Below are 27468 nucleotides of genomic sequence, written 5' to 3' on the forward strand. Positions count from 1 at the left end.
CCAGGTTACTTTGCAGTTTATTACGATAAATCTCATTTTGTACATCCATACATAAATAGCGACATATTTCAACTCTTGTGAACAAATTGGACAGAAGCATCAATCAAATTCAAAATATTAACAAACAGATCAACAACACTGGCTACATTGAAAGATGTATAAATTACAGGATGCATGTAAACCATTCTTCATCTGTCATCTCAATCTTTCACCTTGTTTGGCAGAGAGTAGAGCTAGAGCCAATACCACAGAAAACAGGGGATACTTAACACTGTAGTGTATGGGGCTTTACATACATAGGGCTACGTAGCACATTCAAAGCAGTTCCTAACAGTGTCATAATCACTACATAAGCATTTATACATGCAAATGTCAGCTAAGCTTATCAACCGCAAGTTGCCATAAGATAATGCAGTGACATCTACCAACCTGCAGTTGAGCATAAACGTGAATGTTTATGTAGGGCATATGAAGGCATTATACTATAAATGTGTTATGGTTTTTTGGTGTGAAGCCCCGCCTACAGTAAAGTATAACTGGATTGAATCAGGAAAGTCCACTAATACCAAAATATTGTATAAATGAACATATCCAATAAGTTGCATATAACCATGTAGTTGTATTAATATGAGTTTGTAAATGAAGCAACAACATCGAAGCCTGTTTTACAATCACCCAAACACAGGAAAACTTTTACACAATTTGGCAGCACAACAGTTTGGCAGTGTTCATTTCTATTAATAATTCCATTTAGTTTGTATTAAATATAAACCTAGAATTTGACTAAATCTAAAATAAAATGACTTTAAGGGATATATATATATATAAATATATACATACATATATATATTTTTTTAGAAAAATATTTCATTTAATGCAGCATTGTACTTTTGAATATAAAATGAATCAAATTGCACAACATTTGTATGATACTTAAGAAAATGTTTTTTATAGTTATTTTATATGAGCAGTTAAAATACATAAGTATTCAGATGGTTTCAACATTGCCAATTTGCAAAAGCTTCAATCATATTCATCATATCTATTTATATCTTATAAGGTCGGATAACATCCATAAAAATGACACAACCAATTGATTCTTGGTCAGTTATCTTCCCAATTTATTTTGTTTTAGACTGTATGTTGTTGTTTAAAAAATAAAATATTTAAAGAATTTCCCCAAGAACTGAACTTTTTTTTCTCAAGAGAACCGGGTAAAAGACTGCTGTTCTCAAACTCTCCAATGCTTTGTTGACACCCTGTGAAGAATATGCCACATATCAACATCTTTGAGCTTTCAGTTTGAAAAACAATCAGTACGAGGACTGCATTTTTTATGCATACTAAAGTATAGTCGTAAACCTAACTTGAAATTGTGCATATATCTTAAAATCACATTCTTCAAATTAGGATTTGGGTTTAAGATACAGTAGCAAGGTGAGTACTTCTACTCTTACAGAAAACAAATACATGACAAAATAAACATGTCAAAGTATAAATATTAAATCGATATTTCAGAGTTAGAGTTTAGAGAGGTGGATATTTTAGAGGCCAAGTATATTTAAAAACAACATTACAATCATTGTCTTTGTATAATATTTGATCATGTCAGTCATAATACAATTATGAAATTTATATTCTGAAGGTAGCATGCTCAAGCAGGTGGTAGAGTGAAGGGAGAATAGGGCTGTGTCCCAAAAGTCTTAATGTTATTTCCTTATCTCCTTCTCTTGTCTCCATTTCTTCAATACCACTGATAGGTAAAGGTGATAAATAGAGCCTCAAAATATAATTGATATACTAAATATATACAATTATTAATATTTTTCTCTCTGTCTCTTGGGACTCAAAAATCAAGTTTGTTTTGTCTGACGATTCATACCCAAAAAGTTATGAACAGATGAGTCTATGTCCCGTGTCAAATCTTGAGTAGAGCCAGCTACATATATATGCCAAATCTGGAATGAATGGAAATACCTTTCCTTAATCTGGACGAATGGAAATACATTTCCTCATTTTATTCAGTGCCTATATTTTTTCATTAATTTGAGGTTGAGGCATACAGTTGGATCTAAAAAAACACGTGTCCTGGTACGTGAACTCATCTCTACACCAGACAACTTTTGAGGCCTGAAAACATCTTACTAACTTTTGTTTTGAAGTGAAGTGTCCCTTTAAGACTATTGGGACCCATCCTGAGGTGGAAAGATGGCTGGAGGAAGGGATGGAATGATGGTGGATAGATAGCTGGTGGAGGGGTGGAATGATGGTGGATAGAGGTGGATAGGTGGTTGGAGGAGGTGGTGGATAGATGGCTGGAGGAAGGGGGTGGATAGAGGTGGATAGATGGCTGGAGGAAGGGGTGGAATGATGGTGGATATAGGTGGATAGATGGCTGGAGGAAGAGGGTGGAATGATGGTGGATAGAGGTGGATAAATGGCTGGAGGAAGAGGGTGGAATGATGGTGGATAGAGGTGGATAGATGGCTGGAGGAAGGGGGTGGAATGATGGTGGATATAGGTGGATAAATGGCTGGAGGAGGCGGGTGGAATGGAATCCTAGTTGAATCTAAGTATTCTATTTGGGCCCCCTTTCCTTGCCTCTTTTCTTTCATGCATACTGATCTTAGAAGACTGAAACAATATGGCGGAAGTCTATGGGCTAGCTAGGTTTCACTACATTAGGAGGAGGGGGAGGAGGAAGGGAAGCTACTTCCGGGAATTGAGATGCAACCGACCTACAACTGTGCAGAATGAAAGACAGATAGACAGAGAGACAGGCTAGAATGCTGCAAGGTAAGAAAAGCAGAGTTTTGGAAAAACAACAACACATTTGGCTGGAAGAGTTTCTCTCTGGCTTTCACTCTCCCGCTCTCTCGCATGCTCCTTCCGTGCCCAGCCGCCGCCTCCTCACCCTATCTCTCTCACACCTTACCCCGGGGTGGCCAATCTTGACCAAGGAGAACCGCAGGGATGTGTAGGCTTGAGCCCAGCACTAACACACCTGATTCAACTACCGGTAGTTAACTAAGCACAATCTTCAATGTAGACCATGATTAGTTCAATCGGCCCTGAATCCTACAGGGCTGGATATGTTGGGTCTGGAACAAAAGCCTGCACACACTGAGTTCCACCCCATGCCCCCCTCCCTCACTGCCTGTCGTTAGAGAGCATGTTGAAGAGTGCTTGCAGCAGCCGGTCATCTCTGTGCCTGTAGGGCTTGGCGCTGTAGAAGCCGTCACTGTAGTCGCTGTAAAGGCTTTCATCCTGCCCGGCCTGCTGGTACTGGTTGATCCTGTCCAGGGCCTGGTACAGCTTCTGGGGAGCGATGCGAGGGCCTGCTCCCCCTGGAATGGAGTATGGCCTGCCCTGGTGCTGCTCTCCCCTGCTAGAGGGGGCCTTTTCTGGGGACTGGGGCAGGGCGGCGGGGGTCTGCCGGTTGAAGGCCATCTGGAGGAGACGCAGGAGGGCCAGGGAGGGTGACAGGGGTGGGGAGGAGGGCCTCATCTGCTTCATCTTGGGGGTGGCAGAAGGAGGGGGTTGAGTCTTCTGCGGTGAGTGGGCCTCAGCCTGAGTGGACAGTTCCTATAGGGTTGGATAGAGAGAAAGACAAACAAACATACAGACAGAAATGGTTTAGTGGATGAGGTAAGTAAGTTACACAGAATTGTATTTGAGGTCTGACGACAGTCGACAGACCGTATTTGCACATGTCTATTTAACTATCTCATATGTAGACACTAGTATGGTTCGGGAGATAATAAATATGAAGTTAAAAAGAGGTGAAAAGTCCCTTGAATTATCACACTCACCTCCATCATGTCGTCCATGTGCTCTACTCCTCTACGGTCATTCTGGACAGCGTTGTAAGGGACATATACTCTGGGTTTCTTCATGTGCTCGGGCTTCTCTGACGTGCCGTGGAGAATCAACTTCCAGGTCAGGATCTGGCCTTCATTCTCCATCCGCCCGGACTGACAAAGGGAAATAGAAAAATAGTGTAAAAAAACACCCTGTTTAGACAATATGTTGATACAACACAATGCCTATGCGATGTGGCATTTGGAGCAGTTCGACCACCGTAAAAGGCCAGCTCCATTTTCTAAAAAGTTTGAAATCGTCTAAACAAACTTTACTGGAAAGTAATGGATTGGAACTATCCCTTGACTGACCGTGTCAGTTATCTTGAGGGTCCAGGTGCCAGTGGGGTCTTCTCCCCAGGTGTGAACAGACATGAAGTCCCAGTTCCTGAAGCCGTTAGATGACATGTCCCTCTCTCTCTCTGCCAGCAGGACCGTGCTAGTGCCTGATATAAGAAAATAATAATGGTTCATATAGCCTTGTTTGGCTCCAGTTTTCAGTTTTCTATTGTATGTATGTGTTTTTTGCTTTTACTATCCCGGGGACCAGAAGTCTTCACAATGATAGTTAAACAAGGCAAATTCTGACAAGTTGGGACATTTTGCCGGTTCCCACAAGGAAAAAGGCTATTTTAGGCTTAGGGGTTAGGTTTAGGCTTATAGCTAAGACACATCGGTAGGATTGTCAAACGTTTGCCTGCCGACTGTACTTAGCGCCTCTGAACAGTGTCAGCAGTCAATCGCATTTGTGAAATCATCAGCTACTCAATTAAAATCGTCCAAACCAGAAGGTGGCAATAGCGTTGTTTGTCAATGCATGTCTGTGTGTTGCTTATGGTCTAGATTCCAGTGTTAGCTAGCTGCGCTAATGTTGGTATTTTGTAGAAGTCCTTGTTGATACTAGCCAGATGGCCACAGCTAGATAACTACCTAGCAATATGACGAAGAAATACTTTAATTCACTCTCCATAATCCTATACTGACAGTGCCAGCACATAGCCAACTGTTTAGCTAGCTAGCGTTAGCATATTTGCTAAAGGACACTGCTCTAATTCGGCAGCTAACACAGGCAGCTGTTTCATGTAAACCAGCAAATCCATTGTGATTTAATTGTAAGATCAATACAGTGGTTAGCTAGTTTGGAGGAAGTTTTTAGTGTCGTGTGTATTGCATCTGTGTACTTACTATAACTAGCTACCATCCCATATCCTACATTGCATTTGAAGTTTGACTGGCTCATCTGTGGATGTACAGAGAAAATGCCTTCTTTAAAAAAAATGTTTGTTGTCACCAATGTTGACTGCCCCATGTGGGGGTTCGTGCTCTCTGATTGGCTCAAATCAAGTTGTTGGTCACTATTCTACAAAGGGTAGGTTTGTCACTACCGGGTCAGCACGCAGCAGGTACCACTTTTGTTCTAGCAAGAGAAGTAACCTCCTCCCACTGTGATAAGTACCTATCGGCAGTCTATTGGTAGTGAGATTCTCGGTGTGCTTCATGCTTTAAGGTTACAATTACGGGTTGGGTTAGAATTAGGAGTTAGGGTTAGGGGATAAGGTTAGGTTAAGGGTTATGGTTAGGGAAAATAGGATTTTGAAATGGAATCAATTGTTTGATCCCCACAAGGATAGTAAAACAAACGTGTGTGTGTGTCTCTAACCTGATGGGGATGTGAGTGTGATGTGTAGGTCTCCTCTCCTGGTGTACTCGATGCTGGCCTCCACTTGCACATGCTCCAGTGAGAGGACAGCGTTGTCCTGGCCATTACAGGCCTTGGTGGGGATCTCAATGGTGATCTCTCCTGCTGCTTTCAATGCCCTGGGAAAAAGACACAGGACAGGAAGTTAGTACTGTGGTTGTACTACCACCATAACATACCAAACCAAACGACATTGGTTCAACGTATATTGGCCACGATTCATATATTGTACAATCGAATACAGTCAGACAAAACATGTTCTCATTATAAATCAAAATAGTGACATTTAACCATTATTTACTGGTTATATGATCTTGCCTATGCCGCTCTGTACCATCACTCATTCATGTATCTTTATGTACATATTCTTTATCCCCTTACACTTGTGTCTATAAGGTAGTAGTTTTGGAATTGTTAGCTAGATTACTTGTTGGTTATTACTGCATTGTCAGAACTAGAAGCACAAGCATTTCGCTACACTCGCACTAACATCTGCTAACCATGTGTATGTGACAAATAAAATTTGATTTGATTTGGTTATATTGGTATGTATCCACAAGTGACATATTACTTGTGGATACATGTCAATATTCTGACATATTTCTAATGAGAGTTGTCTGTCTGAGTATATTACATAACTATGACATGTTATATTGACCAGGTATGACAACACATACATTTGGATGGCCAGTGCTTGGCTCAGAATCAGGGTTAATCCGTATATTCACCCAGGATGTGAATGGCTGGAGCAATGACACACATGGATGCTTAAATCCTCTGGATTATACAGAGGTGGCGTGATCATGATGGCCTAGGTCAGAGTTACCTAACTGCTGGCCCCCCAAGGGATTTTATTTGGCCCTCAAAAGTTTCTGAGCAAAATAAAATAACGCTTTTAAAAATATACATTTTTTTTTTTATTGTTGGACATAACAGACTTAATGATGATCCCTGGCCTAGGTAAAAAAGGAACTGGGTGGCATGCCAATGAGTCGCTTAATCCCAGCTGCCTGGCAAAGGGACATGATCAAGAATTGGGTTGTACAGACATGTTTTGTGTTTGTCCTTTGTGTTTGTAGTCACAAATAACTTCATCCATAGCTAACATTGTCTTCATGACTTAATCTCTTCCATTGATGTTTGGTTAGCAGAGGCAAGTAAGGCTGTTAAAGGAAATCCGAACTGTGGACTACAGTCTCTTATAGCCTGTAAACTACTGTCAGGGTAAGGAACCATAACTGTAAACTCTAAAATACCAAACCTATTCTTTGAACTGAAGGTCATTTGGAGGATGTAGCCTAGGGCTGGTGACTAAACTATCTAGCGCTCACACGTCCTAAAGCAGTTCATCCGAAATGAAGGTAAACAGAACATCTGCTCAGATAAAAAAAATCCTTCCTTCAGAGGTTTAATCTGGAAATAAATGTTGGCTTTGCAACATTTGCCAGCTAGCTTTAGCTCTAGCTTTAAACTCCTAAAGCCTAAAAACCTAAAGTTATTAGTAAATAGAAGATTTCTCCAAAGATTGTTTGAGCCTTCCATTAAAGAAATCTAAGTCGGAATCCTAGCTTTCCTATCAATACAGACCGTGGACATACATACACACATGTGCCCTTATGCACGTACACATAACATAAACACACAAAAACACACATCTCTGGCTTTCATTTGACTGTTGTTATAATTGTTCCATATGAGAAACAGGTCAAACTACAGATGTCATTAGAAGAGCCAAAATGTAAGGACATCTCAGGACACGGGATTCTGTCCCTAATGGAATTATCGGTGCAACTCTATAAATTTGCTTGTCCACCGGAATTAGTCTGAATTGAACAATACATGGGGGCAGGTTAACAGCACTGGGTCAGTAGCCGAAAGGTCACTGGTTCAAATCCCCGAGCCATCTACGTAAAAAAATCTGCCAATGTGCACTTGAGTAAGGCACTTAACCCTAATTGCTCCTGCTCTGGATAAAAGCGTCTGCTAAATTACTAAAATGTTAATGACAAATGCAAGTATGTTATGTCAGAAGGATTAGATGTTTCTGGTATACTAGAATGTTAGAGTGTCTTTGTACCTGGGCTGGAAGGAGTCATCCCTGATTATGCACTGTTTCTTCTCAGGGACGTGTTTCCAGGTGGCCGGGTCGGCCAGGTCCACCAGGGCCTTGGCATTGAGCAGGCCGAAGCCAAAACGACTGTTGACCATCAGGCCTGCCCCGTTCCTCTTCCAGCCGGGGTTGTTGGCCAGCGGGTCGAACTCAGACGTCCACACCACCAAGTGCTGCAGATCCCTCCACGTCAGCTCAGGGCTGGGGTGAGGGGTTAGTGGGGATAGACAAATAAGAAGTCTGACATGTCTCTAAACACCTAGTTCATTAGTGGAAATTGTTTAAGTCATGATTGTTGCCTTACTTCTGTTCCAGTGCGAGGGCAAATATCCCAGCAGCTAGTGGCGCGGAGGCGGAGGTTCCTGTGTGTGTCTCTGTGCATTCATTATGCAAATCAGCACTGGTCTGCAGGAAGACAGACGTAAACAAAGTTATCATAGTTATTACAACGTAAAGTAACAAAATGTGACACAAACACTCATCTCAATTATACAGTGGTGTGGGGGACCTGGGGGCTAAGGTCACTCACTATTCTCTGGTCGGTGTAGTCTCCGCTGCTGTAGGCGGTAGCCAGGGTGGAGGAGCACTTCTCAGCGTACCAGGGGGACAGGCCCTGCTGGGAGGCACTGCTGATGGAGATGGTGTAGATGCTGTCTGTGTAGCCGTCGCAGTCACAGTTGTCCCCCTGGCGGCCCCCGTTTCCTGATGCCCACACGAAGATAGAGCCCTTCCCTCCCCGGCCCTGAGGGGAAGGAGATGGGTGAGGAGTTAGTGTTAAGTTTGTTTTTAGTAGCCTTTTGCTTAGGTTCCTTGTCTAGCTTCCCTTTTTAAAATCAAATTTCAATATATTTAGATTATTTGTTTGGATTTTAGTTTGTTTTGACTTCTATGTGGTTAAAATGGAATAATTATGTTGGAATAATAATATGAGTTCCTTATTTATAAATGAGTCATTATGAAGTGTGGAGTGCTGTTGAACGGTCAATTTTACAATCAATATGAACTTGGTTATACAACAGAATAACATGATGTAGATTCATGGGATGCTATTTTTTAAAGGGAAAAAGAGGGGACTTTGGTGTGTTACCTTCCGGATTCCATACTCAAAGGCTTTTGACGCAAGGCGACCGGGACCCTCGACCGTTTTTCCATCGTCGTTGGGTCCCCAGCTGGCACTGTAGATGTCCACGTGGTCCGAATTGAAGCCAATAGAACTGGCCTCGATGGCATCCGTCACGATACCGTCCAACATGCGGATCCCTGCAAGTCAACATGATGGAACACGTCAGGGATATATTTGATTGACTGTAGTTGAAGTGTTTTGCACGTTGTGCGGTCTTGTGCCCATATATAAAACATGTATCAAATCAAATTCGATTTGAGACATGCGCCGAATACATCAGGTGTAGACCTTACAGTGAAACGTTTACTTACAAGCCCTTAACCAACAATGCAGTTTTAAGAAAAATAAGTATTAAGTACAAAATAGATGAGTAAAAAATAACAAATAATTAAAGAGCAGCAGTAAAATAACAATAGCGAGGAAATATACAGGGGGTACCGGTACAGAGTCAATGTGCGAGGGCACAGGTTAGTCGAGGTAATTGAGGTAATATGTACATGAAGGTAGAGTTAAAGGGAGTATGCATAGATAATAAACAGAAAGTAGCAGCAGCGTAAAAGAGAGGGGGACAGATGGACAATGCAAATAGTCTGAGTAGCCATTTGATTAGATGTTCAGGGGGTCGAAGCTGTTGGCTTGGGGGTTGAAGCTGTTCAGAAGCCTTGCCGTGTGGTAGCAGATAGAACAGTCTATGACTAGGGTGGCTGGAGTCTTTGACAATTTTTAGGACCTTCCTCCGACACTGCCTGGTATACAGGTCCCGGTTGGCAGGAAGCTTGGCCCCAGTGTTGTACTGTACCGAAAGCACTACCCTCTGTAGTGCCTTGCGGTCAGAGGCAGAGCAGTTGCCATACCAGGCAGTGATGCAACCAGTCAGGATGCTCTCAATGGTGCAGCTGTAGAACCTTTTGAGGATCTGAGGACCCATGCCAAATATTTTCAGTCTCCTGAGGGGGAATAGGCTTTGTCGTGCCCTATTCACGACTGTCCTGGTGTGTTTGGACCATGATAGTTTGTTGGTGATGTGGATACCAAGAAACTTGAAGCTCTCAACCTGCTCCACTACAGCCCCGTTGATAAGAATGGGGGCGTGCTCGGTCCTCATTTTCCTGTAGTCCACAATAATCTCCTTTGTCTTGATCACGTTGAGGGAGAGGTTGTTATCCTGGCACCACACAGCCAGGTCTTTGACCTCCTCCCTATAGGTTTGTCATCGTTGTCGGTAATCAGGCCTACCACTATTGTGTCATCGGCAAACTTAATGATGGTGTTGGAGTCGTGCCTGGCCATGCAGTCATTATTGAACAGGGAGTACAGGAGGGGACTGACCACGAACCCCTGAGGGGCCCCCGTGTTGAGGATCAGCATGGCAGATGTGTTGTTACCTACCCTTACCACCTAGGGGCGGACCGTCAGGAAGTCCAGGATCCAGTTGCAGAGGGAGGTGTTTAGTCCTAGGGTCCTTAGCTCAGTGATGAGCTTTGAGGGCACTATGGTGTTGAACGCTGAGCTGTAGTCAATGAATAGCATTCTCACATAGGAATTCCTTTTGTCCAGGTGGGAAAGGGCAGTGTGGAGTGCAATAGAGATGGCATCATCTGTGTATCTGTTGGGGCGGTATGCAAATTAGAGTGGGTCTAGGGTTTCTGGGATAGTGGTGTTGATGTGAACCATGACCAGCCTTTCAAAGCACTTCATGGTTACAGACTTGAGAGCTATGGGTCGGTAGTCATTTAGGCAGGTTACCTTAGTGTTCTTGGGCACAGGGACTATGGTGGTCTGCTTGAAACATGTTGGTATTACAGACTCAGTCAGGGACAGGTTGAAAATGTCAATGAAGGCACTTGCCAGTTGTTCAGCGAGTGCTTGGAGTACACATCCTGGTAATATGTCTGGCCCTGCGGCCTTGTGAATGTTGACCTGTTTAAAAGTCTTACTCACATCGGATACGGAGAGTGAGATCACACAGTCATCCAGAACAGCTGATGCTCTCATGCATGCTTCAGTGTTGCTTGCCTCAAAGCGAGCATAGAAGTAATTTACCTCATCTGGTACAGTGCCTTGCAAAAGTAAAATCAAATCAAAATCAAATCAAATTTTATTTGTCACATACACATGGTTAGCAGATGTTAATGCGAGTGTAGCGAAATGCTTGTGCTTCTAGTTCCGACAATGCAGTGATAACCAACAAGTAATCTAACTAACAATTCCAAAACTACTCTCTTATACACAGTGTAAGGGGATAAAGAATATGTACATAAGGATATATGAATGAGTGATGGTACAGAGCAGCATACAGTAGATGGTATCGAGTACAGTATATACATATGAGATGAGTATAGTGGCATAGTTAAAGTGGCTAGTGATACATGTATTACATAAGGATGCAGTCGATGATGTAGAGTACAGTATATACGTATGCATATGAGATGAATAATGTAGGGTAAGTAACATTATATAAGGTAGCATTGTTTAAAGTGGCTAGTGATATATTTACATCATTTCCCATCAATTCCCATTATTAAGTGGCTGGAGTTGGGTCAGTGTCAATGACAGTGTGTTGGCAACAGCCACTCAATGTTAGTGGTGGCTGTTTAACAGTCTGATGGCCTTGAGATAGAAGCTGTTTTTCAGTCTCTCGGTCCCAGCTTTGATGCACCTGTACTGACCTCGCCTTCTGGATGATAGCGGGGTGAACAGGCAGTGGTTCGGGTGGTTGATGTCCTTGATGATCTTTATGGCCTTCCTGTAACATCGGGTGGTGTAGGTGTCCTGGAGGGCAGGTAGTTTGCCCCCGGTGATACGTTGTGCAGACCTCACTACCCTCTGGAGAGCCTTACGGTTGAGGACGGAGCAGTTGCTGTACCAGGCGGTGATACAGCCCGCCAGGATGCTCTCGATTGTGCATCAGTAGAAGTTTGTGAGTGCTTTTGGTGACAAGCCGAATTTCTTCAGCCTCCTGAGGTTGAAGAGGCGCTGCTGCGCCTTCTTCACGACGCTGTCAGTGTGAGTGGACCAATTCAGTTTGTCTGTGATGTGTATGCCGAGAAACTTAAAACTTGCTACCCTCTCCACTACTGTTCCATCGATGTGGATAGGGGGGTGTTCCCTCTGCTGTTTCCTGAAGTCCACAATCATCTCCTTAGTTTTGTTGACGTTGAGTGTGAGGTTATTTTCCTGACACCACACTCCGAGGGCCCTCATCTCCTCCCTGTAGGCCGTCTCGTCGTTGTTGGTAATCAAGCCTACCACTGTTGTGTCGTCCGCAAACTTGATGATTGAGTTGGAGGCGTGCGTGGCCACGCAGTCGTGGGTGAACAGGGAGTACAGGAGAGGGCTCAGAACGCACCCTTGTGGGGCCCCCGTGTTGAGGATCAGCGGGGAGGAGTATTCATCCCCTTTGGAGTGTTTCCTATTTTGTTGCATTACAACCTGTAATTTAAGTTGATTTTTATTTGGATTTCATGTCATGCATGGACATACACACAATAGTCCAAATTGGTGAAGTGAAATTTTTAAAAATCACTTGTTTCGAAAAATTCTACAAAATTTAAAAGTGAAAAGTGGTGCATGCATATGCATTCAACCCCTCTGCTATGAAGCCCCTTAATAACATCTGGTGCAACCAATTACCTTCAGAAGTCACATAATTAGTTAAATAAAGTCCAGCAGTGTGTGCAATCTAAGTGTCACATGATCTGTCACATGATCTCAGTAGATATACACCTGTTCTGAAAGGCCCCAGAGTCTGCAACACCACTAAGCAAGGGGAACCACCAAGCAAGCGGCACCATGAAGACCAAGGAGCTCTCCAAAAAATATCCAACACTTTGAACATCCCACGAACCACCATTAAATCCATTATTAAAAAAAGAAAGAATATGGCACCACAACAAACCTGTGAAGAGAGGGCTGCCTACCAAAACTCACGGACCAGGCAAGGAGGGCATTAAGACGCAACAAAGAGACCAAAGATAACACTGAAGGAGCTGCAAAGCTCCACAGCTGAGATTGGAGTATCTGTCCATAGGACCACTTTAAGCCGTACACTCCACAGACCTGAGCTTTACAGAAGAGTGGCCAGAAAAAAAGCCATTGCTTAATGAGAAAAAATAAGCAAACATGTTTGGTGTTCGCCAAAAGGCATGTGGGAGACTCCCCAAACATATGAAAGAAGGTACTCTGGTCAGATGAGACTAAAATTGAGCTTTTTGGCCATCAAGGAAAACGCTATGTCTGGAGCAAATCCAACACCTCTCATCACCCCGAGAACACCATCGAAGCATGGTGGTGGCAGTATCATGCTGTGGGGATGTTTTTCATCGGCAGGGACTGGGAAACTGGTCAGAATTTAAGGAATGATGGATGGCGCTAAATACAGGGAAATTCTTGAGGGAAACCTGTTTCAGACTTCCAGAGATTTGAAACTGGGGCGGAGGTTCACCTTCCAGCAGGGCAATGGCCCTAAGCATACTGCTAAAGCAACACTTGAGTGCTTTAAGGGGAAACTTTTACATTTCTTGGAATGGCCTAGTCAAAGCCCAGACCTCAATCCAATTGAGAATCTGTGGTATGACTTAAAATTACTGTACATCAGCGGAACCCATCCAACTTGAAGGAGCTGGAGCACTTTTGCTTTGAAGAACGGGCAAATATCCCAGTGGCTAGATGTGCCAACCTTATAGGAACATACCCAAAGAGACTTGCAGCTGTAATAGTTGCAAAAGGTGTCTCTACAAAGTATTGACTTTGGGGGGGTGAATAGTTATGCACGTTCATGTTTATTTTTTTTGTCTTATTTCTTGTTTGTTTCATACACAAAAAATATTTTGCATCTTCAAAGTGGTAGGCATGTTGTGTAAATCAAATGATACAAACTCCCCAAAAATCTATTTTAATTCCAGGTTGTAAGGCAACAAAATAGGAAAAATGCCGGGGGGTGAATACTTTCGCAAGCCACTGTAAACTCTTGTCACTGTGCAGCTTGCGGCTGTGCTTCCCTTTGTAGACTATAATAGTTTGCAAGCCCTGCCACATCTGACGAGCGTCGGAGCCGGTGTAGTACGATTCATTCTTAGTCCTGTATTGGGACTTTCCCTGTTTGATGGTTCGACGGAAAGCATAGCGGGATTTCTTTTAATCTTCCAGGTTAGAGTCCCGCTCATTGAAAGCGGTAGCTGTACCCTTTAGCTCAGTGCTGATGTAGTCCATGGCTTTTTGTTGGGGTGTGTACGTGCAGTCACTTTGGGGACGATGTCATCAATGCACTTATTGATGAAGCCAGTGACTAATGTGGTGTACTCCACAATGCCATTGGAAGAATCCCGGAACATATTTCAGTCTGTGCTAGCAAAACAGTCCTGTAGCTTAGCATCTGCGACATTTGACCACTTCTTTATTGATCGAGTTACTGGTACTTCCTGCTCCAGTTTTTGCTTGTCAGCAGGAATCAGGAGGATATAATTATGGTCAGATTTGCCAAATGGAGGGCGAGGGAGAGCTTTGTACGTGTCTCTGTGTGTTGAGTAAAGGTGGTCTAGTTTTTTTCCCCTCTGGTTGCACATTTAACATGCTGATAGAAGTGAGGTAAAACTGATTTAAAACTTGTTATGGAGCAAGCGAATTTTCGCAGTCTTAAAAAAAAAAATCGCGCAACATTTCAGCGCCCTGCTATTCATGCCAGGAATATGGTACGTTCATTTGGTTAGTTTGTGTGGAAAGGAAACAGTCAGACCTTTCCAAAAGTGTTTAAATAACGCCTGTGCCATTTACAGAACGTGCGTTTCGGTCGAATAGGTCATGAAAATCTGTTCACTGAAAGTGTAAAAATATATTCTTCCGCGCCTGCAGGCAATTGTTTATAGAGAACAGAATTAAATAGAGCCGCGTTCTCATTGGCTACAGCTTCCCCATGCTGTCTACAGTTACGTCATTAGTTTCGCAATTGATTCTTGGTCTAACCCAAACAAGAGAACTACTTTCCTACTGCCACCGCCCAGATTTTCGAGCGACCATTTTCAGACATGTTTTTCTCCACGGACCAGCTAACGATTCCACACGGTCTCCTGAGGTATTTTATCGCTTATTAACGTGTAATAATACCTAAAGTAGCATTACAAACGTATTTCGAAGTGTTTTGTGAAAGTTTATCGTCGAGTTTTGGCATTTTAAAAAATGACGTTACGTTATAAAATGCTAATTTTTTACTCCATTCCCAAGGTATTCCTAGCTCGATATCTAGGCTATATATGGACCGATTTAATCGAAAAAAGACCTAAATGATGTTTATGGGACATCTAGGAGTGCCAAGAATGAAGCTCGTCAAAGGTAAGGAATGTTTTATATTTTATTTCAGCCTTTTCGTTTGCGAGCGCTAACGAAAAATCTGTCGTTTTTTGTAATGCTGCATTTCTGTGAGGTTGCATGGTACAGATAATAGCGTCTCATGCTTTCCCCGAAAAGCATTTTACAAATCTGACTTGGTGAATAGATTCACAACGAGTGTAGCTTTAATTTGGTATATTGGATGTCAATTTTGATGACATTTTGATTTTTATCATAAACTATGCGTGGTGCACTTGAAATTTCAGAAATTTCAATTCCTATATAGGAACCGCTTCCATAACAAGTTTTAAGTTTCCCTGCATTAAAGTTCCTGGCTACTAGGAGCTCTGCTTCTGGATAAGCGCTTTCTTGTTGGCTTATGGCTGTATACAGCTCATTGAGTGTAGTCTTTGTGCTAGCATCGGTTTGTGGTGGAAAATAGACAGCTATGAAGAATATAGATGAAAACTCTCTTGGTAAATAGTGTGGTCTACAGCTTATCATGATATACTCTACCTCAGGTGAGCAAAACATCGAGACTTCCTTACTATTAGATTTCGTGCACCAGCTGTTGTTTACAAATATACACAGACCGCTGTCCCTTGTCAAACCGGAGGCGGCTGTTCTATCTTGCCGAGGCAGTGTATAACCTGCTAGCTGTATGTTATTCAACCATGACTCGGTGAAACATAAGATATTACAGTTTTTAATGTCCGTTGGTAGGATATGTGTGATCGTAGTTCATCTATTTTGTTATCCAATGATTGTACGTAGGCTAGTAGTACTGATGGTAGAGGCAGATTACCCACTCGCCGTAGGATCCTAACAAGGCACCCCACCTACGTTCCCAATATCTCCATCTCTTTCTCATGCGAATCACCTTGTCTGAAGTCAATCCTTGGTGTCGGACTCGTTAAAGAAAAAATCTTATTCCAGTACGAGGTGAGTAATCGCTGTCCTGATATCTAGAAGCTGTCATGCCCTGATCTGTTTCACTTGTCCTTGTGCTTGCTGTTGCCCATCTTCCCTATTATCCCCTGTGTATTTATACCTGTGTTCTCTGTCTGTTTGTTGCCAGTTCGCTTTGTTCGTTCAAGCTAACCAGCGTTTTTCCTGTCAGCTCCTATTGTTTCCCAGCCTCTCTTTCCTTGTCCTCCTGGTTTTTGACCTTTGCCTGTCCTGACCCTGTACCCGCCCGCCTGACCTCTCTGCCTGACCCTGAGCCTGCCTGCCGTCCTGTATCTTTGCTCCACCTCTGGATTACTGAACTCTGCCTGACCCACCTGCCGTCCTGTACCTTTGCCTTACTCTGGATTTTCGACCCCTGCCTGCCTTGACCTGTCTTTGCCTGCCCCTGTTGCTACAATAAACATAAACATACTTCAACAGTCTGCATCTGGGTCTTACCTTGATTCCTGATATAAGCTCTTTTCGAGAATTAGAGATGGAGGCAGAAACATTATGTACAAAACATTATGTACAAAACATTATGTACAAAACATTATGTACAAAATAAGCTACAAATAACACGGGAAAAAAACACACAATAGCACAATTGGTTAACTGGTGTAGGCCTACTTAAAGATCTGATAGATTTTCTCATTTTAATATTAAATATTAGCTACCTCCTCTGTGGAACAGATGCCCAATTGTTGCTCAGTCATTTGGTAAAGTGGTGTTGCGTAATCATCCACTCAAAAAAGTAGGCTGCCACCAGGACAACTTCCCTTCCAACTGCTGTGTGGGTCACCCAGATGCACACACACACACACACACACACACACCAGGTGTGCTTGCGTTACATCTATTACCTCCAACCTTGGAGTTGTACGCCACCCCGACTCCACATTTATTGTTGTCTGCCTGCATGGCGATCTCACCGGCACACCTGGTCCCATGCCTGAGTACATACAGAAACAGGAAACACAATTACAACTAAACATAACTTTTTCTTTGCAATCTGTCCGTAACGGAATGAAGTTATATTTTCATATACATGTAGCAGTGGATTCAGAATACACCAGTCTGATCCAAACTTTTGTGAACTGGTTTATGGTAAATCTCAGTATTGCTTACAGTAAGCTTTAAAATCTCATCAAAACTTTGCCTATCCACCATAAAAACCTCTGGAAGAGTGCCAGTGACACTCGATTCACTTCGGTTTTGGTTACCTAAGATTCTTCATCTCATTATGTGCTTGCCATAGAAAATATTGATACTGAGGGGAAATCTTGTCAATTGAAAATGAAAGGCCCTTTGGTTTCATGTCATTTGGCATGCTTATAAGAGACAATAAACAGCCTACTGCTGGAGTCTAAATTATACAGAGAGCTCCCAGAGTAGATTGACAACAAAAGAGTGGGTGGGTAGTGGGGTGGGTAGTGGGGTGGGTTGAGTGTGTGTGATCCTCACAGCTGTTATAGAGTGAGTCCTCATTTAAAGGAGAGAGAGAGAGAGAGCATTGAAACATTGAGGGTTTTAGTAAGTGGTTTTATGTGTGATTTTAACGTTTCCCAACAGATAAAGCCATTTTCTCTCTCTCCCTCGGCTTCAAATCAAATTCCGACGATGTGGCGTTGTCAGAGGTAAAATTGACTCTTTTCAGTTGTTATGGTTAGGATCTACCATATTAATAGATTTACTATAATTATACTATCTGTAATATTGTAATTCTACCTCTATGGGATCTACCACCCAAGCAAACACTACCAGGCACAATGGCAGATAGTGGAAAGGTTTAGTCGATAGCCTGACTTTCATTCCTATGAACTACTTTTACTGACCCACACACTAGCCTGTAACCTACAGTACAACATATAGAGTACCAGTCAAAAGTTTGGACACACCTACTCATTCAAGGGTTTTTCTTTATTTTTTAATATTTTCTACATCGTGGAATAATAGTGAAGACATCAAAACTATGAAATAACACATATGGAATAATGTAGTAACCAAAAAAGTGTTCAACAAATCGAAATATATTTTATATTTGAGATTCTTCAAAGTAGCCACCCATTGCCTTGATGACAGCTTTGCACACTCTTTGCATTCTCTCAACCAGCTTCATGAGGTAGTTACCTGGAATGCATTTCAGTTACGAGGTATATGGCTCCCAGGCTAGAACTCTTGGACATGTAGTAGAATAATTCAATATATAGCATTTTCCAGTAAATGTTGAAAATTGGTCAGTCTATAGATTCCCTGGGAAATGTATTTCCTTTAAAAAAAAATCACATTTACCGTAATATATAAAGCAAGTCAACGAGGAACCCTATCAATATGACTGTTATAACATTATTTTACATCAAAAGCTCCAGTTGGATCATCTGTGTGTGTCTGATACACAAAGGAGATGATTGTGGACTTCAGGAAACAGCAGAGGGAGCACCCCCCTATCCACATTGAAGTGGAGAAGGTGGAAAGTTTTAAGTTCCTGGGCATCCACCCACACAGACATTTTGGTGAGGAAGGCGCAACAGCGCCTATTCAACCTCAGGAGGCTGAATAAATTTGGCTTGTCAACCAAAACCCTGTATCACAGCCTGGTACAGCAACTGCACCGCCCTCAACCATAAAGCTCTCCACAGGGTGGTGCGGTCTGCATAACGCATCACCGGTGGCAAACTACCTGCCTTCCATGACACCTACAGCACCCGATGTCACAGGAAGGCCAAAAAGAAAATCAAGGACAACAACCACTCGAGCCACTGCCTGTTCACACCGCTATCATCCAGAAGGTGAGGTCACTACAGGTGCATCAAAGCTGGGACCGAGAGATTGAGAAACAGCTTCTATCTCAAGGCCATCAGACTGCTAAACAGCCATCACTAACTCAGAGAGGCTGCTGCCCACATTGAGACCCAATCACTGGACACTTTAATAAATGGATCACTAGTCACTTTAAACAATGCCACTCTAAATAATGTCACTTTAATAATGTCCACATATCTTACATTACTCATATCACATGTTTATACTATATTTTATACCATCTACTGCACCTTGCCTATGCCGCTCGGCCATCGCTCATCCATATACAGTGGGGCAAAAAAGTATTTAGTCAGCCACCAATTGTGCAAGTTCTCCCACTTAAAAAGATGAGAGAGGCCTGTAAATTTTCATCATAGGTACACTTCAACTATGACAGACAAAATGAGGAAAAAAATCCAGAAAATCACACTGTAGGATTTTTAATGAATTTATTTGCAAATTATGGTGGAAAATAAGTATTTGGTCAATAACAAAAGTTTATCTCAATACTTTGTTATATACCCTTTGTTGGCAATGACAGAGGTAGGGTGTTACTGTAAGCCTGCCCCCTTCTGATATGGTTATTTAATCGACAGAGAGGATGCTGTAACTAGGAAGTGAATTACATGGGTTTTATGGCGGCCTTCAGACTGCATGGGACCCGATTCATGATGAATAACATTCTCTATTACTACTGGAGATGACTCATTTTGATGGGATACTATGCTAGATAGCCCACATAAATATAGGCATACAGTATGCATGTAAATCATGAATATACACATTATGGTTTGAAAACAGATGAATGTGTGCGAAAGTCCTACCTACACACTTAAAGCCCTACATACACACTCCCATATGTCACAAATAGCCATGATAGCAGGTATGTCCCTGAAATAAATAACCAACTTACTTGTTCTCATTGGTGGAGTCGTACCTGGGGAAGGGGTCAGGGTCGTTGTCATTGAAATCGTAGCTGGCTGCTGTGTCCTGGATAAGGACGAGACAGGGAAATCACAAGAAGATTCAGAACCCAATCTGGCAACCCACTTAACAGGTTACTAGACCAAGGGCCAACCTATTGTCACTGAGATGGACTGTAAATAACATCTATGGATGGTTGAACACCAGACAAGAGGAACACGGAGGAAATTATTTAGGGCTGAAACAATGCCATTCGGTTTGAGAGAGGGAATGTATAACATTTGTCAATATGTCTTTGTCTTAAAGGTTTATTGCTAAAAGGTTGAAGTAACTGAACAAGACAATATAATCTGCAGTTAAAATGAGTGTGTGGACAATGCATCTAATAATTCAAAAGTTTTTCTTTTGAATCAGAATCATTAAAACCAGTCTGCTCTAATGTACAAGAAAACAGATAAGCTCAAGAAAATTACTTTTAGTGTCAATTAAGGCAAGAATTAATCTGTGAAAATTATGCAAATGAAAGCAGAGGGCATCGATGAGTGAAGATGGATGAGCGTCTCACTTGAGTCTATTGATTAATCACAGCCATACTAATTATAGTCAGAGTCTATTCTATCAGCCTTGTTGTCATACTTTCTCTCCCTCCCCCTCTCTCTATCTCTCTGTCTTTCTTTCTCTCGCAATCTGCCTCTCTATATGGAGATTCTAGTGCTAGTCTGTCAATGCCTGGTGTCAGACAGACAAATGACTGTTTGCCACCAAAACGCAGATATCTCAAGATTCACAGATTTCCTCTCATTTCAAGATTTGAGAAATGTGCCAACATGACTGTCTAATGAGCTTTGGTTCATTTTACAAAAACACCTGACCCCCCAAAAATATTGTTCAAAGCCATCGTCTCCCTTGCAATTGGGTTTGGCGGCCTAAATGTTGATTATTTGAAACTTTGACAGAAACTTTTTCAAAATGAGCAAACACCAATAGTCACTAGCTAAGACTTCTTCACTATAACCTTTAACCAACTTGAGGAAAAACGTTGGTAAATGCTAAAGACAACTTTGCAGTTATACTAACGAAGTATTATATCTGTCAAAGCAGCAACTACAAAATCATCTAGAACCACAATAACTCCTCCTATTATTGATGTCCAGTTCTGTCCTCAATGCACACTATACAATCGCAATTTATTACTGCTTCATGAATGGCTGTGTAAGTGTCACCGACATTGCTATGGGAACGCTCTCCCTTACTGTTGCCGTGGAAACGTGGTCTTACATAGTTGGGATAGATGTCGGTGTGGTTCCACTCCAGACCGTCGTCCAGCACGGTGATGACCACTCCTTTTCCTGTGAACCCTTTCTTCCACACAGGAATCACGTGGAGGTCCAGCTTGGGCAGCGAGGACGACGTCCGAGTGTCTTGCTGGAATGGCCGACACAGAGGGGGAAGAGGAGAAGGAGAGAGAGAAGGAGAGGGAGAGTAGTTTAAGTTGTTTGTAGTTAAATCATGTGCACAGTACATTAAGCAATAAAGGCATACTCCAGGATTTTGGCAACGAGGCCCTTTATCTATTTCCCTAGAGTCAGATGGAACTCATGGATACCATTTTATGTCTCTGAGTGTAGTTTGACAAAATCCTGAAGTATCCCTGTAAGACAAGATCTCATGACATTGGCACTGAATTTACATATAGGATTTAGCTCCCATATGACTCAAACAATGGAAAAAGAACAGTACAGCTGTGGTGCCTTAAGAGTGAGGTACTCCAACTAAATTTCATCTGTGAATATCAAGTATCATAGGCCAGTATCCAAAACAACGGAGAAAGGTCAACTGAAGATGGCCACCTCGCTTTGCTAGCTCCCTCTTCGCTAATGGAGGCTGTCATGTTCAAAGTTGACCTTCAGGAATTCGTTATCAGCTTGTTGCTTTCTTTGTCCTGGCTGAGTCCACTCTCTTGACCACTTACAGTAGGAAACCCTTGGCGTAAAGAGCATGCAGGTTAATACTTCAATACAACAAAATTACTCAAATAAGTGGATCACTGAAGACCGCACTAAGGTTGAGAATCTTGCAACGCATAATAAAACAATAATACTTCATGATTGTGCCATTGTCCGAAGCCAAGCCTCTATCACCTCTACCAAGCCTCTGTCTAATCAGTGATACCTTTAATGTATTTCATGTAAATATATGTGTATATGTTTGGGGTACCCAACTAGTGTTGGCTAATTGGCTAATCAGTAGGGAGTGAGAGTGCAGCGGTCCTCCCTGAGGGGAGATGGGATGATTCAGAGCAGGAGAAGGGACTAAAAAAAGACTAGGAAAGTCTTGGAGCTGCTGTGTTCCCTCCCGCATTATGCACAGACACTGCAGAACGCCACCCAGTGCAATGAGTCATCGCTGTGATCTCTCTATCTCTCTCTTGCTCTCCTTTTTTCTCCTTTCTCCTCTTTCTCCTCGCTTGCTCCGTCTTTCTTCCCCATTTCTCCTCTTCTCCTATCTCTCTTCTTCCTATCTCTTTTGCACCCCTTCTTTCTCTTTTTCTCTCTCTTGATCCCTCTTTCTTTCCCATTTCTCTTCTCCTTTGGGCCGTCTCACTTATCTTCCCTCTCTCTCTCTCCTCTGTTTTTCTCTGACTACTAGAGGAAGTGAAGAGATGGGGGGTGGTAGTGGGAGACTGGAGACTGACTCCGTTTGAATGATCATCAAAACCCTCAGATTCATCCTTACAACACAAATACCACACCATTAATATCTACAACAGGGATGGTTGACCAAACAATCAAATGTACAACATTTTCCCCCTATAGATATCCTACCAAATGACCAAAAAGTATAAATGTGTCAGACTATCAAATATTCTGTAAGAAATCAGGCTGTGGGGTCTTGTTGACAGCTTCTGTAAATCCTTTGTCTTGGTATCGTATTGGATGACTCATCTATTGACTGGCACGTAAGCTGTGGGCTCCAAACAGCCTTGCTCGCACGCACAAGCAAACATTTAGAATGGACACTTACAGTAAACAAACACATCGGCATCCACACACTCTTACAGTATGTGCACAAACTGAAACCTACACACACACACGCACACACACACACACCACTTGACAGAGGGAGTAATTTAAATGTATTATGAGTCACTACTTTGATTGCATTATCAGGCAGTCACCCACTCCTACAATCTCTATCTCTCTCCATCTCCCTATCTAAACATCACTTTCTCCATCCAATCCTTCTCTCCATCCCTCCCTCTCTCCATTATGTCTTTCTCCCTCACTGCCTTCTTCCCCTCACTCCAACCCCCCTTCAATTATTCTATCCATCAGTACCTCCATCCCTCTGTCCAAGTCATGTTCTTCATTCCTCCCTCCGTCCTTTTGCCTCTCTACGCACTCCTTATTCCCTCTCCTTTCACTATCACTTTTTTCCCTTCAACTTCCATGTCATTCCTGATATCTCTCATTAGCTTTATCTCTCTTCCTCTATCGTTCGTTTTATGTCCTCCCACACACACCCTTATTTATATTTTCCCTTGGGGATTACTACTATTTAATTCTTTATTTCTTTATTTTTCTTTCTTTCATATTTGATATCCCTGACTGAAAGTCCTTAGGGCTGGCCTAGACCAATCAGAGGTCTGTAATAAATGAGTGGACAGGTGTAGGTGTTTGTCAGCTATGCCCTCTCAATGGCAGACATAAACGAGCACGCCATGACCAATTCAATTAGGGTCATCAGCTCAGATGAGTAAAAAGGATCCATCCAGATTTATTTTCTTATGTCCTACAGTGAGTGACTCAGTTCATTAAGTTCAGGGAACATAGAAAGAACGGACAAAATACACACACTGACGCACGTAAACATACTCAAACACACACGCACGTGCACACACACTCACTGACGTACGTAAACATTCTCAAACACACACACATGCACGTCACCATATTAAAACACACACACACTGACGCATGTAAACATTCTCAAACACACACACATGCACGTCACCATATTAAAACACACACACACTGACGCATGTAAACATACTCAAACACACATGCACGTGCACGTCACCATATTAAAACACACACACACTGACGCATGTAAACATACTCAAACACACACACATGCACGTCACCATATTAAAACACACACACACTGACGCATGTAAACATACTCAAACACACACGCACGTGCACACACATGTCCTATCATTATGAGATAACAGATGTTGACTTAGCCAGCACTGCTGCCATGGAAAACAAATAACTAAATTAGAAATAATGACTCGCTGCATTTAATAAATGACCAAATACCATAACAAAAGTTCTCTCCACTCTCACAATAATTGCAAGGGGGCCATAATAGCGTATCAATGTTAGCAAAATCCGAATGGCACGCAATTATAACACAACTTGTAAAAGTAATGACATAGAATAAAATAGTTAAAATGGAGTATAGGTTGGTTCAGCCAAATCCTAAACACAGGATGAAGTGGATGTGTCTGTAATGTATCCGGTGGGGAATACATAGCTGTGACACTGTCCTCCACTGGCTTGGCCTCAGTGGGCTGAAATAGCCATTGTGTACAGCTAAATTGGGTCTTAATGACAGTCTTTTCCGTTCCACTGGGTTATGGTTGGAGAGAGAGTTCCCTTACAATCTCCTGCCAGGCCAGCATGTTCAATTAAACAAATGGGTCTTTTTACTGGGATTTTGGATGATTACTAATTCATTTGACTATCGCAGAGTTAAAACCTTTCTTTCACATTTCTCAAGTCTCGCACATACATATTCATGTGTGATCGCTGAAGATACTTGTCTCATCCTCACACACGTGCATGGCAATATAGACACATGCTGTTTCTCACACATGTAGGCTTTCCTTTCATTTGGACAGATCCTAATTGTGATAGGCAACAACATTAATACATCTAAGTCTTACGCAAGACCTCTAATGAACTGGTGCTATACACACTTCTCTAAAAGGCTTGTGAAGGCAAAGCTTCTACTCATTAGGAAGCTGTCCGTCCCTGCCAGTGCTGAATCTCAGGGGCTCTGGGATTGTGTTAGCCTGGTCCCAGATCTGTTTGTGCTGTCTTTCCAATACCCAATGACTATGACCATTAGGAATTGGCACGACAGCACAAGCAGATCTGGGACCAGGCTAGGATTGTGTTTGTGAATCAGGTCAACCAGAAGGCAGCAGCAGACACCAGCCGGATCTGAACTGACATCACTGATAGTCGGGTCAGAAAACATATTTTAGACTGCTGTTTATTCAGCTTTTCAGTTCTGGTCCTGGCTATTGGCCACCATGACAAGAAATAACCACTACACAGACAGACAAACAACCAAATAACCACACAGACAACCAAATAACCTAGACTATTCAAAGTGTAATTTTACACACTGGGCATGACTTATAGGAAACATATGGGAACATGTGGATATTTGGGACTTACCAGGTACCACTGCTGGTTCCACATAGGGTCATTGAACAGCTCGTCCACCGGACAGTCCGGGCATGACCCCAGTGACGCCCGCTTACTGCGCTGCTTCTCATATTGTTGCTCCGCCCATGATACCTTGATGCCCAAAGAGACAGAGAGATATGAGAATTCTGCCATATTTAGGTTTATGCTGTATATTCGCTTACGTAGCTAATTCACACACACATGTGTTTTATTCTGAAAACTGGAGGTATTTACCCGTGAGAGGAGTCTACCAGAAGAGACACAGACGCACAGTGTGTCCAATATGGCACACTATTCCCTTTAGTGTACTTCCCTTCTCAAAAGTAGTGCACTATAAAGGAAATAGGGTGCCATTTCAGACACGGCCATAGACAATGTTACAGATGCAGGACTGTTTACCCGATCATCCTCGGACAGGCGTTTGGTGATGTGATCGGCACTTCGTTTCGTCCTGCTGGGATGAGTCTGGTGTTTGAACAAGTAATGGTTTTCTAGCGCCCCAATCTGCAGACAGGAGGAGAGTGGTGGGTTATTGAATATTTCATAGAGGTGATGTAATACCATTATCCTCTTCCTGTCAATCCCGTAACATAGGACTGCCTGCAATTATTAATGCAATAATTATTCATTATATATTAATCAAGTGCCTTGGATCATATTACACCCGGAAGGACATCTCCCTTTAAATGTCTTGAACAGCTTGTTGAATCAGTACCTTCGATCATTCTCAAACATGGGTAGCTGTTGATATTAAATTATTATATTATAATGACAGGAAGGCAAATACCACCACAACAGCAATAGGTCTGCTAGTTTCCTTATTAGTTATATTTATAGCCGGCCTTGTTTAGCAATTTCCTGGGAAAGAGAAACACAGCTAAACCCACTGAATCTAAAAGTGCTTAGCAGAATAGCATGTACATTGTGCAAATAATGAGTCAATCACAGATACTGCTTAAAAGAAAAAGAAAAATAACACTAAGCTAGGATACGAGTTACTCTGAGCCACAGTTTAGGCCTATTATTATTATGGAGTTGAAATGGCATCATACCCATCCCCCTAGCTGAATGGAAACACAGGTTAACCATTGACCTGTGTAGTCAGAGTGCTAGTTTCCTCTGAGTAGACTAGAGAGAGATAACCTGGGGGTGTATAGGCCTAATGTGTTTGTTTTGGACAAGGTAGAAGGTAAATGACCACATTGGCGATGGACATATTTACAGAAGGTGGCTATCATCAGTATACAGCACACAATGAGTCACTGTTACAGTCTATGACATGAAATATGGATTGGATCCCCATCATTCGCCCAAATACATTGATAGACTAATTGTTTGTACTTGTTTGATGATATACATGTACTTATTATAAAGTAACAGTGATACGCAAATACACTGATTGTAAAACAACTAAAAAGCCAATAATGGACATTTAATAGGTCACACGAGGACCGAGTTTGTGAAACCCTGGGTTACACTATTGAATTTCCCTTCTCACTCTGACCAGACTTATGAAGATGATTGACAGAGTGCACCAATCACAATAGTTGCTGTTTTTAAATATCAGTTAAAGCATAAGTTCAGTAATGATGCTGTCTGTGTAGACTACAACATCAGGAACAAGGCTGCCATGGCACCCTCCATCTCAGCTTTCAGCATGTATACAACCGAATGAATAGTACTAATAAAAAAGTGGAATACTGTTACCAAGACAAGATACTGAGCCAAACTGAACACAGAAATATACATATTAATTGTATAGTGTAAAGAGATACACGGTTCAAAGACCACAATTGTGGGGAGCGAACTTGTTACCGGGGCGTTGCTGTGGCTCTAACCTACCTGGCGGACTACTCGGTAGTCCAGTTCTTTGGCAATCGACCTGGCGGCGTCCAGTCCTCCGGGAATCTCCACCGCCCATTCGTTGAGGTACTGTCTGTCCCCGAATGAAGCATTTACTGAACGAGCGATGGAGCAGAGAACCGCAAGAGCACAGCACATCACCGTTGTTGGGCGACATCTCATTTCCATCTCAGAGAAAATACGATTAGATTAAAAATATATTTGATTGATGCTCTTGGAAGGCATACAAGACAACAAATTAAAAACAAAAATGCAAGTAATATTAAATAAATTGGCTCGCCTTGCATGTATTTTTTCCTTCAAAGTGCAGGGTGGGAAAGAGTACCTGTCAC

The 27468-nt window shown here is 42.3% G+C and overlaps 1 protein-coding gene across 1 annotated transcript; it reads right to left on the reverse strand.

Moving 5' to 3' along the window:
• Positions 1–27468, reverse strand: pcsk1 (proprotein convertase subtilisin/kexin type 1). The gene is made up of 14 exons (XM_029683634.2): positions 27116–27468; positions 25673–25777; positions 25262–25384; positions 21069–21215; positions 19780–19856; positions 16928–17016; positions 8757–8929; positions 8199–8411; positions 7974–8074; positions 7637–7870; positions 5521–5678; positions 4173–4306; positions 3813–3974; positions 1–3585 (listed from the first exon to the last, which is right to left on the reverse strand). Exons 1-14 carry the CDS (start codon positions 27302–27304, stop codon positions 3151–3153), a joined length of 2340 nt encoding a protein of 779 aa, XP_029539494.1. The 5' UTR covers positions 27305–27468; the 3' UTR covers positions 1–3150.

The sequence above is a fragment of the Oncorhynchus nerka genome, linkage group LG2 (genome assembly GCF_034236695.1).
Source record: "Oncorhynchus nerka isolate Pitt River linkage group LG2, Oner_Uvic_2.0, whole genome shotgun sequence".
In the NCBI taxonomy this organism is placed as follows: domain Eukaryota; kingdom Metazoa; phylum Chordata; class Actinopteri; order Salmoniformes; family Salmonidae; genus Oncorhynchus; species Oncorhynchus nerka.